This window comes from Podarcis erhardii (assembly GCF_964252035.2).
Source record: "Podarcis erhardii genome assembly, chromosome: 1".
NCBI lineage: Eukaryota > Metazoa > Chordata > Lepidosauria > Squamata > Lacertidae > Podarcis > Podarcis erhardii.
Genome location: NC_138497.1, coordinates 15,559,739 through 15,576,113, shown reverse-complemented (window position 1 = coordinate 15,576,113; position 16,375 = coordinate 15,559,739). Strand labels below are relative to the sequence as shown.

Below are 16,375 nucleotides of genomic sequence, written 5' to 3'. Positions count from 1 at the left end.
GCAACTTCAAATGAGCAGTTTACAAGAGAACTCTTAGGAAATGAAGCTATTTCTATTTAGTCAGTTAATCTTCAGTATAATTTAATAAGCATGTATAAAGGAAACAAAAAAAAAAAAGGTCACTGGTTTAGGATGGCAATTTTACACATACAGGTTACAGATTAGGGAGGTAAAGCCATCAGCATGAACTTACTTCTTCCCAAAAGGCTAGCAGAGAAGATGAAGACGAGGAAGAAACATTGTCCTTGTTGTAATAGATATGAGAGGATAAAATTGATCACTTTTTACCCAGCAACAAACCATCAGAGCGGTTATTAGCAAACTAACTAGGTAAGTTAGTAACTGGCAAAGTTTGCAGACTGCAAAGGCAACATTTTCCTGATATTCCCAAACTGTGCATTAGCAATATTAAATATTCCTCATAATACATCTGAACAGTGTTTGCTGTCGAATACAACCAACAAAATGTTGCAGTTACAGATGGGTAGCCGTGTTGGTCTGCCATAGTCAAAACAAAATAAAAAAAATCCTTCCAGTAGCACCTTAAAGACCAACTAAGTTAGTTCTAGGTATGAGCTTTCGTGTGCATGCACACTTCTTCAGATACCATTAAATGTTGTCCGAGAAAACAGCAGCTCTGACTCGGTGAGTGGCCTTGGGAAAGTTCCTAGCACTCAGCCTCCTTTTCCCATCTGTAATACTGAAATATACTGATCTGTCTCAGCAGCTATTGCGAGGTCAAATGAGGTAAGGAACTCGAGAGTAAGTGCAACGTACAATAATAAACATGTCCTGCAGATGTATATAATGAAGGCAGATATTTGATCTTCATAAAAAATTCAACGCCTCACTATAAAGGGCTTTTAGATCTAACGTAGCAAAGATCTTTCTACTTCCCAGTTGTCGGTAACAGCTAAGGTTTGGCACAACTTGTGATTGCATTCTAGTTTGTTTTCGAAGAGGCTGCAGAGTGGGTGGAGAGCAGCACACAGCACATCCCTCTGAAACAGCAACAAACCAGCGCCCACTTTCTGTGAGATGCAAGCAGCCTCTCTACAAAGACTTGCAGCCAATTTATCTTTTCCCTGGCAACCAACATGCAGTTTGAAAAGGAAATAAGGAAAGCCAGGAAGTTGCAAGAATAGATATAATTGTAGTTCCAGGGATCGCATGTGAAATCGTAGACCCAAACTCCATACAGGTTTTTATCTGAGCTGGGTTGTGACACATATCCTCTCTGGGCTTTATGAAATTCCAGATGCAGATGACTAGGCACTTGCAAGTAAGTCATACATCCCCCAAGGAAAGCAAAGTGGCATACAGAATTAGTCATGTCAGGTTAAGCACTCTTGATTTCTACTGACTTGGGAGTTTGTTCTATAAAACATGCAGAGTGGAAGAGAATTAAAAATACTTTCATTAAGATTTCATTTTTCACCGTGAATATGATTGTGCTGAATTTGTAATATGACTCTACACTGCATTTATTATATTACTATTGTATCTTGTGACCTTCTCTAAGCTTTTGGCTTGCAACGCATGAATTATATGATCACTTGGTCTGATCAAGCAAGGCAATTGTTAGCATTCTTTTATCTGTTTGTGACGGTCATTCCAATCCCATTCCAATCAACAGATGAATTTCCATACAATAAAACAAATATGCAACCCATTAAGTATTGATAAGGACACTGAATAAAAACTGTGCTCAAGTATGTGTTTCTGACAAACACAGAATTCATTAGTTTAAGTAGGTGAATTTATCAAGAACAGAATATATATATATATATTTTTCCAGTGTCTAGCTACTAATCTTCAGTCACATCACCAAAAAGCTGAAGAAAGGGCCTATGTTTCCTGTCAGGCAAGCTGTAACTGACAGGTTTTGCAGTCTGCTTGGTCTGCTGGATAATTTAGTGGAGTAGCATAGCTTTGGGGATGTTCTTGTGATTTTATTTTTCTATAACCCATCTGTCTTTTAGTAACACTGTCATGTATCTCCTTTCCAACAGAGAGAAATAAATGAATGAATGGAGTTGAGGAACATGTGGGCCTCCAAATGCTGTTATAATACAACTGCCATGATATCGGCCCATTACCAAGGTTGCTGGGACTGATGGGAGTTGTAGTCTAACAACAGTTAACTACTGCTGTATGGGATGAAACACACACACACACACACACAGAGAGAGAGAGAGAGAGAGGGAGGGAGGGAGGGAGGGAGAGAGATGGGAGGTCTGAAAAATGGATAAAGGTGGGCTCTCCCTTTGTTTAGCCTTAATGGGAGGTGGGTTTAATAGACAGCTCAAGGGAGGTGAACAGAGGCTAAATAAGCACGTATATATTAATATTGTAGTAAGTGAGTCTGAGTTAGAAAGAGATGAACCAGTTTTTGAATGTAATTATCTGTATGCACTTTGTTGCATACACTGCTATGATATCCCCACTTACTTGCCTTTCCCCCTAAACTAAAAAGGCTCAAATGTAACCCTTGTAGGGGAGTTACACCAGCCCCTTGGTCATTGTGGCTGCACTCTTCTGAACCTTCCCCAGGTCTAGCAATATCCTTTTCAAGGTGAGACAACCGGAACTGTTAACAGTATTTCAAGTGCAGTCACACCATTGATTGATGAAATGGCATTATGACACGGGCAGTTTTATTTTCAATCCTTTCCCTAATAACCCCTAACATGGAATTCACTTTCCTCACGGGTGCCTTGACATCTTCACTGAACTATCCAATAAACACTAGCCCAGATCCCATTGGCATCTATGCAAAATTAGGATTTTTCTCCCCAATATGCTTAACTTTACACTTGCTGATGTTGAACTGCATTTGCCATTCTACTCCCCGTTCATTCTTTTGGAGATCCCTTTGGACCTCCTTTGGATTCCTTTTTGCAATTCTGATGGTATCATCAGAAAAACACAGCTACCTCACTTCTCACTCGTAACTTTATGTCATTTGTCAGTATAGATCCGGCTATCCTTCTTGCTCCACACTCCTTTTTAACATCCCAACTCACTATGTTTCCTGTGCAAAGGTTTAAGGGTGCTAATACTCACTCTGAAAGTCAGATCGTGAGCAAGAGGTGATGTATTGAAGTATTCAAAAATAGAATCCTGGAAGTCTGAAAGTTTGAGACCTGGAAAAAAAAAGCACAATTAATTAGTCATCATCCCGCTATTTTACGTTTTAAAATTTGCAACAATCATCATGGTGGTGAACAGTATTAAATAAAATTACATTCCTAAAACAACTACAAAGTGCATCACAAATTAGTAACTCAGAGTAAACCATCGGCATACCTGGATCACCCCTCTGGGAAAGCCTGGGTGAAAAGTTGAGTTTTGAGAAGGTGCTTTAATGCCAATACTGTAGGTCCCCGCCTGATGTTTGCTGGAAGCCTATTCCAAAGCCAGGCCTGAGCCTTGTCTGGAATGGGTCTAGATAATGTGTATCTTCCAAGAATGTCTGAATCTTGATCTCCTTCCCCCAAAACAGGGCATTTTCAACTAGTGGATAGCTGTCACAAACTGCTGGTATTGGGGTGACTTTTTTTTTTAAAGGAATGGCCATACCAAAGCCTCTTTAAGGGCAGTGGAGTCCACCCCCTTGTGTAAAGGCATGTAAATCACCTCCAGACCCAACCAGACATACCTTGCTGTCTTGATTTGATTAGTCATGAAGGACAGTGATTGAGAGGGCACTTAGCTGTATGCATAGCTGCAAGCACCTTGAGGTCTAATAATCTGAAACTGACCAAACAAAACAGGGCAAGATGTTGTACTGGCGGCCTGACTAGGAACTGTCATAGTCATGACATCAAGGTGAGTGAGTTCTATCCTCAAAGTGTCATGCAAACATGGCACAACAGACCTTTGAGGAATCCAGTGGTAATCCCTCCATGGACAACTGTTAGACCACCCTGTACAGTTCCACTGGGAGACTACTTGAGGATGCCATGGAGGCACAAGGTATGTTTGCTGTCCTCACAGCCGCACTGAGTAAGAATGATTATAACCAGTGCTCAGTCGACCTCAAAGTTATTTCTGCCACCTGTGTTCTAGTTGTCATCTGGCCTTTTTCATTGCTTCAGAGTCCCCAGAGTACCAGGAAGCTGTACAGTGACAGAGTAGCTGAAGAAGTGTGCATGCACACAAAAGCTTATACCCAGAACAAACTTAGTTGGTCTCTAAGGTGCTACTGGACATTTTTTAAAATTTTTATTTATTTTGACTGCATCAGACTATCACGGCTTCCTGCTTGAATCTAGTATCTACTGTCCATTCTACAGAAAGACAAGGACCTCAACAGGATTTAGTGTCTACGTTACCTGCATCTGTCCTGTATTTCTCTTCCAGCTTCTTTTTTAAAGCTTCAACTTCTTCCAAGAGTTCCCGATTTTTTGTTTCAGATTCCTTTAGTTTGCTAAATGGTGAAATGGAAACCTTGAAACATTTGGAACATAATAAAGCAAAACACTTTTCTTTGCCCTTGGGGGGCTCCAATGGATGTGGATTTGCTCAAGCTCTAGGCTGCTACAATGCCCAGTTTCAGAAAGAGAAGCCACGCGTCAGATGTACAAAACCAACTTCAAAAAAGCTTGCCAAAACTGTGACACTTCCTAACAACACGACACTTTCATGACCCATAATCCTGCACATGCTGGCTGGCTGGAGGAAGCCAGCTGCAAGTCTCTAACAGGGACAGAGATGCCCCAGGGCTTGCAGAAAATAACAACAGGCTAGCTAACCCCCCCCCTCCCCGCACTATGACAAAAGCCAATGCAAGAGCTCTAGGCTCAGGCTGCAGGGTTAGAATGCCTTGGCTTCCTGGCTGGAATTTGACCTAGGGTATCATGAGGAAGGAAATGACTGCTTGCTTGGCCACCTTTTTCCTCCGTCTCTCACAATCCCGATTCTTCCTCATACACAGGAAATTAGGAAAAGGGCTACTTCTTCCCTTGAAAGAGAAGCAGCCATTGTGGTGCAGGTGCTGATGGAAGTGATATGGGAAATGGTGTGGAGGTGTGGGGAGGTGAAAGGTGTACTGGGGAGGGGGGGTAGAAAATATGACTGGATGGGTTCTGCGCTCCATCCACCCATCATGACTTACAACTGAGAAATGAAAAGCAGGCCACAGAATTACATGCTTCTTTCCCCCAGCTTGTGTTGTGTGCAATTCTTCCTCCCTGCCCTTATGCTAATAGCCAAAAACCATGGCTAAGCGTTATGACCATACAAATGTTAACCATGACTAATGCTTGCCCATTTCAACCCCTGGTTTCAAAATGGTTGACATCCCTATAGTTAAAGCTTAAGAAGGTGCTGCAGGAAAAGCAGGGGAAGAAGGAGGAGGAACCCACATCTTGGCAATTTGCTTTCCAAATAGACTTAAGGGCATTAGCCAGCATCCAAAAAGTTATGCAAATTCACCAAAGGGCTTTGCACGGCCAGTGGGATTATTTTTTACTGTTGTTTCTAAGAGCGACAACCCCAATGGCAAATCCCAAACTGCTTTTCAAAGCTTCCCCAAGTTTGAAAGAGTTCCTCGCTTTCCCCTTGGGCAGGAAGGAACTAGTTGCATTGTTCTTTGGATCTAGGTCAACCTTCCCCAACCTCGTGCCTTCTAGACATTTTGGACTACAACTCACCCCTAGCCCAAACTGAACTGGCTGGGGATGACAGAGGCTGGTAGCCCAAAACACCTGGAGGGCACCAGGCTGGTTGAGGGCTAATCCAGGCCGCTATGCTTAAACTGTAATGCAAGGCAGAGGCCTCGGGCTGTTTATTTTGAGTTCTTAGACTCCCTGGCACATACACGTACTTTCAGAAATATGCATCAAAAAGTCAATTACATAAAGAATTACATGAATGCCATATTTTATATCAGAAAAGCAAAATTAAAGAATGATCTGAAACATTACCTTTCAAAGGACAGGTTGGCATCTTTAACCTTCCTTAACTCTTCCTGGACCAGCTGTTTGGCACGTATTTCGGCATCGAGAGCAGATTGCAGCTCCAACCTTGCTGACATATCCAACTTCTGACTACGTCTCACTTTCCAGAGTGGGTCCTATTGCAAAAAGCAATGGTTAATACTGCTAAAGAATTTATCACATGTGTTTAAATATTAAAAGCGATTAAAAAGCTTCAGTTGTATTCATCATCGTTAGTGAGGCTTGGGTGGAGGGGAGATGAGATCTTAAAAGGAAGACGGCATTCAGGGAAGAACAACATTTGTAATGCATTCCAACTTAAAAATTGGAGAGGTGGGGGTGGAGTGCAGCTGGAAAATGTAGCTGAAACACAAACCAAGCAGTTTTACATTGAGAGCAAGAGCTGACCAAAAAATCCCCAGAGAATGAATTGACCAAAATATTGCCCTTGAGGGCCCCTGATGGCCTGGCAGGATGGATGTAAATACAGAAACAAACAAAGCCAAGGAAAAGTTCAAAAATTTGCTTCAAAGGTGCTTCAAAGAGGCAATTATTGGATTGATGATTTGCCAAAATCCATTTCACTGTGGAACTATCTGCTATCCTTTGTAAACAAATAAAATCCCCATTTTCCCATTCTAGCCTTACATTTGACTTTTTTTTTCCTCATATTTTAATGTTTCTATACAGATTAGACTGTTACATTAGAGTCTCTAAAGAGCAACTGAGGCAGTAAACAATGACACTGTCCAAAGGAAACTAGATCTGGGACTCACCCTTCCCCTGGCTTCCAATAGGAGAAACAATTCCTCTCCCTGGGGCCAATTCAGCTGTAACAAGCAGCATGTTGAGAAGGGAGATGGGAATGGGCAAAGGCACCAGCTGTTTAAGCCAATCTATTTCCTGAGAAGGGCTGCTTCCTTCTGCTATTGATTGCCAAGGGCAACGCTCCATCCTCATTTGGAACTTTTCTAAGTTCCATGCTAGATACCATCCCATTCCTGCCTTCTAGAACTCACTGAATGATGTGATTCTTCATTTTCATTGATTCAAACTCTGTACACTCCTCTTCCTTAAAAAAAGGTAGCCCAAACTGGGTTGCATTAAATAAGTAAATACAATGAAAGATAGATAGAAGAACAGCCCAGTAATTTTCAAAAAAATACCCAAGGGGGGTGGGAATCTCAATTATAATGAGAACTGAAACAAGCCAAATATATGGTAACTGGTTCCAGAATCAATTCACAAATAATATACATTAGAATTAGGGAACGCAAAATGGATTCTCTTTGAGATGGCCACCAGTCTCAAAAAGGATATTGTAGCACAGGAAAAAGTGCAGAAAATAACAACTAGAATGATCAGGAGGCTGGGGCACCTTTGATATGAAGAAAGGCTATAGTGTTTGTGGGGAGGCTAGTTTAAAACGAAGTTACCTGGGGAAGGGGAACATGATAGATATTTATAGAATTGTGTATGGCATTGGGAAATCAGTAAGAGAAATTGCCCCCCCCCCAAAGCAGTACAGTACCAATTAAACTTATTGGCAGGAAATTCCATGCAGAAAAAAGGAAGCAGATCTTCACATGGTATATGAGTCATTTGTGGAACTTGGAGACACAAGATGTGGTGACTACCACTAGCTCAGCTGGCTTTTAGGTGAGTCTATCAATGACTACTAGTCACGATGGCTCCACATAACGTGAGACTGAATAGCAGCTGTTGGTGGAATATCAAAAGGAAAGGGCTATAGCTGCTAGTAGGCTGCTGAGGACTACTGGCCTGATCCAGCAAAGCAATTTTTTATGTTCTTATGGTGAATGTGGGAGGGAGGCTTTGGGGGAGGAATGGTCTGCCTTTTCTCTCTATATAACAAAAATATACGAATGTCATCATGCAGCCCCATGGGAAAATCTGTAGTGCAGCATCACAATTCTGAATTTGCACGAAGTCAGGATGGGATAGGGGAGCAACATCAAAGGCAGGTTGCACAACAACATTTGCCATGACGTGGGAGCAAAAAGGGAGGTACGATGAGAAGGGCATGGCTTCATAACTGGGTAGAAGCTGAAAAGGCCGCTTAGTAGTTGCAATGTGTGGGGATGAGGAATATGCAGGTGGTAACCATGAGGTGGAGGGATGTGGGTGGCGCTGTGGGTTAAACCACTGAGCCTAGGACTTGCCAATCAGAAGGTCGGCAGTTCGAATCCCCGCGATGGGGTGAGCTCCAGTTGCTCGGTCCCTGCTCCTGCCAACCTAGCAGTTCGAAAGCACGTCAAAAGTGCAAGTAGATAAATAGGTACCGCTCCGGCGGGAAGGTAAACGGCGTTTCCGTGTGCTGCTCTGGTTTGCCAGAAGTGGCTTATTCATGCTGGCCACATGACCCAGAAGCTGTACGCCAGCTCCCTTGGCCAATAAAGTGAGATGAGCGCCGCAACCCCAGAGTCGGTCACGACTGGACCTAATGGTCAGGGGACCCTTTACCTTTAACCATGGGGTGGGGTGTGTGCGGGGTGGAGACTACACAGAAGGAGGGGGAGGAGGGGTGGACATGAGACTGAAGATTAAAATGGATGCAAAGAAGGGCTGCAGAATAGAAGGGGGTTCAGAAATGGGGCTGAGAAGGTGAAAAGTGAGCATTGTAGTCGCCTAGGGTGGGAAGGGGACGCTATTGTTGGCTAATGTGTGGTGCAGGGGGTTGGCAATTGGAGCGAACGAGGAAACAAACCCTTAATCTGCTGATGGATGGCCACACCGACTCGACCCCGAACACACTGACCAGATGCTTGGAAGCTGTGGCTGGATGGTTTCGTGGGAGCTGATTGAAACTAAATCCTTCGAAGACAGAGGTCCTACGGATGGCATGGGGATGAGGGACCAACTCCCTTCTCTTGCGGGGGCCCAATTAGTGCCATTGCCTTCCGTTAAGAGTTTGGGTGTAATCCTTGACGACTCCCTTTCCATGGAGGCGCAAGTTACAGCAACAGCCAAGGCGAGATTTTTCCACCTTCGCCGCATTAAGCAGTTGGTCCCTTACCTTTCCCGCCCCGACTTGGCCACAGTGATACATGCGACGGTCATCTCCAGGCTTGACTACTGTAATTCGCTCTACGCGGGGCTGCCCTTGAAGCTGTCCCAGAAACTCCAGCGGGTACAGAATGCTGCAGCGAGGCTCCTCACGGGGTCTCTGCCATGGCAGCATATTCATCCAGTGCTTTTCAAGCTGCACTGGCTCCCGGTGGAGTACAGGGTCAGATTTAAGGTGCTGCTTTTTACCTTTAAAGCCCTTCACAGCCTAGTACCCTCGTAGCTACGGGACCGCCTCTCCCGGTATGCCCCACGGAGAGCCTCAAGGTCCATAAATAACAACACCCTAGTGGTCTCAGGCCCTAAGGAAGTTAGATTGGCTTCAACCAGAGCCAGGGCCTTTTCAACTCTGGCTCCGGCCTGGTGGAACGCTCTGCCTCATGAGACCAGGGCCCTGCAGGATCTGATTTCTTTCCGCAGGGCCTGTAAGACAGAGTTGTTCCGCATGGCCTTTGGCTTGCAGCCAATTTGATTCCCTCCCTCCCTCCCTCTCTTTTGTTTTTCTTTTCCTTCTCCTCCTGCGATGAGGCTACATTTTAATATTTTAATGTTCCATTATTTTAATGTTGTATTTTATTTTTGTTTTTAAGTTGTAATCATTCATCTTGTTTTTATTATTGCTTGTAAGCCGCTCTGAGCCCGGCCTTGGCTAGGGAGGGCGGGGTATAAATAAATTATTATTATTATTATTATTATTAATCATTTTTAAAATAACTTCTGGATTCATTGAAGATACACAAAATTGGAGGCCCCTCAAATTGTAAAGCTTTCCAGTTAACCAGTTAAGATATTCATGCTTACCAAAGTCCTTGATCCCAGACTGGAGCTTCTTAAAGATTCAAGTTCTTCTGTCATCTTAGAAGCTAAAGCTTGAAGATAGCCACGGGCATCTTTTTCATCACTCACCCTAGTGCACAATCATAAAGAGTCACTCCTTTATATTGATAAAGGACACAGGCACACACACATTCAATAGCATGTTATCACCCGTCTCAGTGTTCAAACCATAAAATGTTGCTTTTCTTGCATGAAAATTTTCAGGATTAAACTCAGCAGACACAGCCAGGGTAGTTTTCCCTACAACCATCCCAAGGTAGACCTATTCTAACACTCCTGCTGTGGAGATAATTAAGCAGCAAAGTTTATTGACAGGGGAAATTTGGAGTTTGTGATGACCTGTGAATTCCCATCTCTGAGGTACTAAGAATGGGCCAACCTTGTTTGATGAGAGCTACTCTTGATGGACAGGCAGGGTCATGTGAAGACCACTCCAAAGGGAATGAGCTTCCCCTTTAGTTCAAGGAATGTATTAAGAACCTGTAAACGGCCCAAAGCAATAATAAAATAACAATTTGCAACAACCACGAAAGAGCCTAACTGAGATATTGCTGCTTAACAGGCAGTGCTGGTCTGGGAGCAAAGGGAGAAACCGTTTTCTTTGATATTCTTAGCCCACTTGATAGCTCAGTCAGTAGAGCATGAGACTCAGTAGAGTATGAGGCAATCTCAGGGACATGGGTTCGAGTCCCACACTGGGCAAAAGATTCCATTGAAGGACTAGATGACCCTCATGGTCCCTTCCAACTCTACTATTCTCTGATTCTTTTGTGATTCAACAAAAGGAGCTCTTTCCATCAGATAAGACTGCCCTACCCTTAAGGAGAATGTAATTTGTGTTGAGATTATTCGTATGTGGTTGTTAGGAGCATTATAAACTCCTTTTGGAAAAGGCTGTGGCATAATGGTTTCAATCTTCCCCCTACATGTCTGTGTTATGATGTGATTTTTTAAAAAATCTTTGAAGGATCTACACTGCCTCATTTATAAGTCTGGCACAGGAATCATAAGGTTGACTTTAAAAAAGAAGAACTGAAACAAAGAACTGATGAACAGCCAGGCTGCAACCTTTTCATTTAATACAAATTAATTTTTAATGTATGACCTAGACATTCTCACTTTGGTGAAATCAGTTGACATAGAAGGTTAATAAAGTTCCTGTAAGGGTAATAAAAATGAGGGAGCCTGTGTGTATCAATCAATATTTGTGGCTGCATGTGATTTCTGAAGTGTATCATCTACAAGATGACACATTTCTGTTCTATGGGAGCCTTCCCTCTGCTAATACAGCACTAATTTATTTTTCAAAGGATCCTCAAAATGCACATACCACTGAATAATTTCTGCAATTTGAGCTTCCCAGTGGGCAACAGATTCCTTCTTTGCTGCCAAATCCTGAAGCTCATCTTCTAGCTGCCTGTTTTGTGATGTTAGTTTATCCACAAAGGAACAAAGCTGCAATGAGAAAATTAGAAGTTTTCATAACTGTAATTTAATGTAACTTTGAACCTCCTGCAGCAAATGCGTAAAACCGCCTGCAACATTTTGTTTTCCAAACAGTCAAATTAAGCCAGCCCAGTTAAGTGGCAAAGTATGTGTATAAGCAGCACTGAAGGCTTCTTCGGTTTTGATAACAGAGATTAAACACCCAGATTTTCACATTTGACATGGAATAGTCATACTTTCACACACAATTAAAACTACTGTATTATTTTTTTGAAAATTATTTGTAGCCTCTCTTGAATTAGGAGCAGGGCAGGGAACTCTAAAATGGTATTTGAATTATAGAAATAAAACATAAGATATCTTGGGCTAGCCAACGTGCCCTCCAGGTGTTGCTGAACTACAAATCCCATCATCCCTTACCATTTGCCATGCATGCTGGGGCTAATGGGAACTGAAGTCCATAGCATCTGGAGGAAGCCACGTGGGCGATTACTGTTGTATCTGATGAAAAACTGTGCTTCTTCACAGGTTATGACAATTTACCTTCTCATTTTCGGTTGTTATTTTCTTGTTATCTTCAAAGAGCATGGTTCTCTCTCGCTCATATTTCTCTTTCAGAGTTCCCACTGTTTCCTCCATCTCACTGTGCCTACAAGCGTGAAATAATATCATGTAAATGCCATTTCACAAAACAAAGAAACTATTGCTGCTTTTTATGGAGTTGAGTACATAAATCTTATTTAGTTTTTGGATGCCACATTATGTATAGTGACATTTTTTTTGGCGGGGGGGGGGAGGGGAATGTTTCCAAGAAAGCAGTTGTATACAGAACTTACTTCTCCCGTTTGGCCTTATCCAATTTATCTTTTAACATCATGATCTCTTTCTGCAGTGCTAGCTGATGGCTTTCTAAGTCATGCACCTCCTTTTTCACATTTTTTACTTCCAAGACATGGGATGCTTCTCGCCTGACCAGCTCCTCTTCGTAAAACAGGATTTTCTTCTCAAGCTCTGACTTCATTTTGGCCAGTTCCTGCTGATGCTCATGCATGGCCACGCCAGCAGCACGACCTCCCTGCTTTATCTGCACAAGAGCAGGGGGAAAAGCCACACAGACAACACAATACAGTACATTCAATATTAGAGACTTTAGTTTTGTTCAAAGTGACATAAAACACATTTCATCTCCTTAATACCAGAAGAGTTGATCATGAAGTATAAACACATGCATATTTATTTGTCTCTGCATAGCTTAGAGATCTCATTTGCTTCATCATAATCTCTCTGAAAGCCATGAACCGAGAGCAGACTGAAACATGCAGAAAACAGTCCACATCAGACTGCAGTGGGAAGGGGACTGCATGCTTCATTCATTTTGCCTTCATGTAGAAGACTAGCATGTCAAAGTGGAAAGGTTTTACTCTAGTCTCATAATCATGCTGACTTTCCACTTTCTTTAGAACCATGGAGCACACATGAACACACATTATTTGCATCCTGAAGAAGCACAGACCACTACTTAGACATCATTTTAGTTAGCTGTTCCCCATTTATTGAAACTATTTTTCCCAGCACCAGCCATTTGCAGGAGCCCCAATCTGAACATATTCTAGTGAGCATTTAAGGTCCCCATCCCTATTTTGCGGGCTGCCATCTGATTGGATTTCACTTTAATTCTGAGGATGTATTTTAATTGATTGCTTGATATTATGGTAATGTGTCATATATTTGATGTTAGCTGCTCCAAGCCTGGCTTTGGCCAGGGAGTGCAGGGTATAAATAAAATAATAATAATAATAATAATAATAATAATAATAATAATAATTACAGCCAACTTTCAAATGGTGTTTCCCTCCCTTTAATTACTCCTGCACTCCTGGGACTGAAGTGTTAAGAATGATAAAGTCTAAAGAAGTCAAACAACAGAGGCCCTGAAACATATAAGCAAATCTATTCACTGTGGTACAGATTTAGGGTTTTTGGGGGGTGGGGTGACTGTGTAAGAGGATACAGCAAATAAAATCTTGTCTGGGCTCTGTAAGAGGCTAATTCTGAGCTGGTACACATGAGAACAGCCTGCAGTGGTAGCCCCCATGCAGCTTAACATGTGCTATGTGAGGTTTTTTCCTGCACTACTCCAAACTTCCCAAGAAAAACCCATAACATGTATGGCAATCTAAAGGTCTACCAAAAAAAGAATAAAATAAAGTAGTCAAGCTGTGGTGAGGATGAGAAATGTGTCAATATCAATGGTTGCTTCTCACATTAAAATTGTGAGACAGGGAGGATTACTACCTATCCTGCCTAGATCCAAAAATATGTTGTTGGAATGCCCAATATACATTGAAGAACTAAATCTCGGGCCTTGCGCATTCTGGCAAGCTGTTTTTCGGAAGTGAATAAAGTTGCAACTGTCATGGGACACCCTGGAGATCTGGATTTCTATCCCTTGTCAAGTGAAGCTGTTCTTATATGGCTTAGATGCTTTTCAAATAATGTCACCTTTAGGGTCTCCAGTTCATTTTCAAGCTGCTTAGAGAAACTCTCACTGTGCTCTCGAAGCTTACGCTCTTTTGATGCCTCTGCTGCTGCGTCATCAAGTTGGGCTTCTAGCTATAAGAAGGAAAACAGGCCTGGTTATTGAAACCACTATAGCTTAACCCTTATTATTTTTATGACTAGAGCAGCTACAAAAAACAGAAAGGAAGACATATGCCCATCTTGAGGTTTACAATCTATATGACAAGGGTCACAGAAGAGGAGGAGTAGAAGATAAAAACAGTTTTGGAAGATGATATATTACCTTTTATTCCCAATCCTACCAACTTTCAGAAACTTCAAGGGAATACACACACACACACACACACACACACACACACATACGTATCTTTATAACCCATCCTCATGCCTATGACGACTTAACCATCTCGTGGAGGCCTGCACTATAATATTTTGTAGCCAACTAGGAGCCAGTTACTTTAAAAGGGGAAACATGGAATCCAAGATCAACAAGACAGATCTGGATAGCTAGGAAACTTCAGTATAAGGAAAGAATGACTGCGGCATTTAACTATAAATATAATAATTGACTGAAAAAAGTTAGTGCTTCTGGTTCTTTCATTGCTTGCTTTCTCTCCTTTACAGACAGACAAAGGGAAGGAGGGAGAGTAAGATGAAAACAGGAAGCCCAAATTATGGTCCAGAATGTGCTACTGTGATATAGCAGGAGTTTTAGCAAAGTGAATCCATGGAATAGCTGGCTCACACATTATGTTTCTCCACACAACTCCACAGGGCAGAGGGAGTGTGGAAGGACTGCATGAAGAAATAAACCAGCTGCTTGTATGTGTGGAACCCAGCCACAGTAACTATTTCAAGCTAAAATAGCAGCTGAAATCCATTATCCTCAAGTACCCTGCCGAGCTACCTCTTTTCTCGCTTTCTCAGATTTACGGATTTCCTGTCTCATGGAGTCAATTTTCTGCATGATCACTTCCACTTCTTCCTCTTTGTCACGGAGCTGTCGAGATAGTTTCTGCTTGTGGGAGCGCAAGTCTGCCATCCTCTCGTTCAGCTCTGAGAATTCCTGCATTGCTAGCTTTCTTTGTTGATGGGCGTCCTTTAGTTCTTTGGACTGTGCCTTTAATCTTTCAGATGCTTCAATGAGTTGCTGGTGAAAAGAAAGGTCCAAACAAGTGTTTAGAGATCGACACTCTTGAGCATGAAGTTCAATCTTATTGCAAAATCACATTTTGACAATATACGTCCTCATCTCCACCTCTCCCCATCCCTGCTCTCAAAATAATGACAGGCATTTTGGCAGTATATAAGCAGAAGTATTTATATATCACCACTCTGATATCCCAACGTACTGTATGCTTCAATCCTTCTCCCACCTTCCTCTGTTCTCCCTCCCCTTCTTTCATACATTCCCCCTTTCCTCCTCTGTCTCTCCTCATATCTCTTCAACCACTCTTCCCAGCATCATCTCATTACTTCTCTTCCTCTTTTGTCATCTCTGCTTCTTTCTGTTCGCCTTTTCTCCATCTCCCTTCTTCCCTACTCCTCCCTTTCCTCAATCGTACTCAACCTTTAAAAATAAATAAAAAATAAATATCAGGATAAATTCTTTTATCCCTGTGTGTGCTTCTGCTTTGCGGTGTTCACTTGCATGTGGTGGGGATCAGAGCCAGTCCCAGGGGCAAAAGGAGGTTATAAGCTGATGCTTAAGCTTCTGCTGAAATCCCTGGCAGAAGGACGGTCACTCCCACGAGCCAAAGGACACAAAAGGGTTAAACACCACAGGGAACAAGAGCTGATTACTGCTAGTGATTACCCTTTTTCTCTAGAGAGGACACCAGAAACCTGAGCAGCGCTTTAGCAATGCCACCCTCCCTCAAAGGGAAAAGGGGCTGTGAATAGCTTGGGGAGCCCTCAGACACAGCCTACTTCCATCAGCCCTTTAATTTTCTTGTGTTGCCTCTAGCCTTTGCAGTGTACGTCCAGGGTGGGAGGAATGCTTCTCTCTTTTATAGGGCTCAATTTTATTTTATTTTGCTTTAAAAAAAAACATACCCAAACCTTTTGTGCTTTATATTATTATTATTATTATTATTATTATTATTATTATTATTATTAAACATTGTGCATACAGTCTGGCACAGTCAATATGGACAGAATGGGACTGATACTGACACAATAACATATCAGTTCTGAGGGACATTCTTAGTGGAAAAGGTGCTACTGGTCAATCCCTCAAAAGTGCTTAGAAATTCTGCCCTATAAAGCCTTTTTCTCATCTTTTCCCCTTTATAATCCTTTTCTTTAAGTTATTATTTTACATATACAACATATCAACATTTATATTCCATTATAATACAGTCGACTCACAACTTACACAGGGCTTATGTTCTGGGGATTGTGTGTAAAGCCCAAATCACATACAGTATAGCCGGAACAGCCCCCACGCGAGCATCCCTACCTTCTCAGAAGCTTGTGCGTCAAATGGGTCTTGCCCCCTCCTCCCCATGCAAGGTGGAGAGCTTCAATTTACGTGCATTTAA

At 42.3% G+C, this 16,375-nt stretch overlaps 1 protein-coding gene and 1 long non-coding RNA gene across 7 annotated transcripts in view; one reads left to right on the top strand and one right to left on the bottom strand.

Annotated features, from left to right (window-relative positions):
• Positions 1–16,375, bottom strand: part of CDC42BPB (CDC42 binding protein kinase beta) — a 95,994-nt gene that overhangs the window by 27,628 nt on the left and 51,991 nt on the right. For 3 of the 6 annotated variants that reach the window (XM_081857930.1, XM_081857931.1, XM_081857933.1), the window contains exons 13-22: positions 14,740–14,982; positions 13,815–13,925; positions 12,149–12,396; positions 11,856–11,961; positions 11,197–11,321; positions 9,831–9,936; positions 5,931–6,079; positions 4,338–4,432; positions 3,067–3,146; positions 194–244 (exon numbers count right to left, since the gene is read on the bottom strand). In XM_081857930.1, coding sequence (XP_081714056.1) covers positions 194–244; positions 3,067–3,146; positions 4,338–4,432; positions 5,931–6,079; positions 9,831–9,936; positions 11,197–11,321; positions 11,856–11,961; positions 12,149–12,396; positions 13,815–13,925; positions 14,740–14,982 — 1,314 coding nt within the window. The remainder of the gene's footprint in view (positions 1–193; positions 245–3,066; positions 3,147–4,337; positions 4,433–5,930; positions 6,080–9,830; positions 9,937–11,196; positions 11,322–11,855; positions 11,962–12,148; positions 12,397–13,814; positions 13,926–14,739; positions 14,983–16,375) is intronic. The other 3 variants (XM_081857932.1, XM_081857934.1, XM_081857935.1) reach the window with 1 other exon arrangement.
• LOC309345088 lies at positions 251–1,011 on the top strand. The gene is made up of 2 exons (XR_014158001.1): positions 251–484; positions 633–1,011. It is a non-coding gene; the product is annotated as an uncharacterized lncRNA (long non-coding RNA).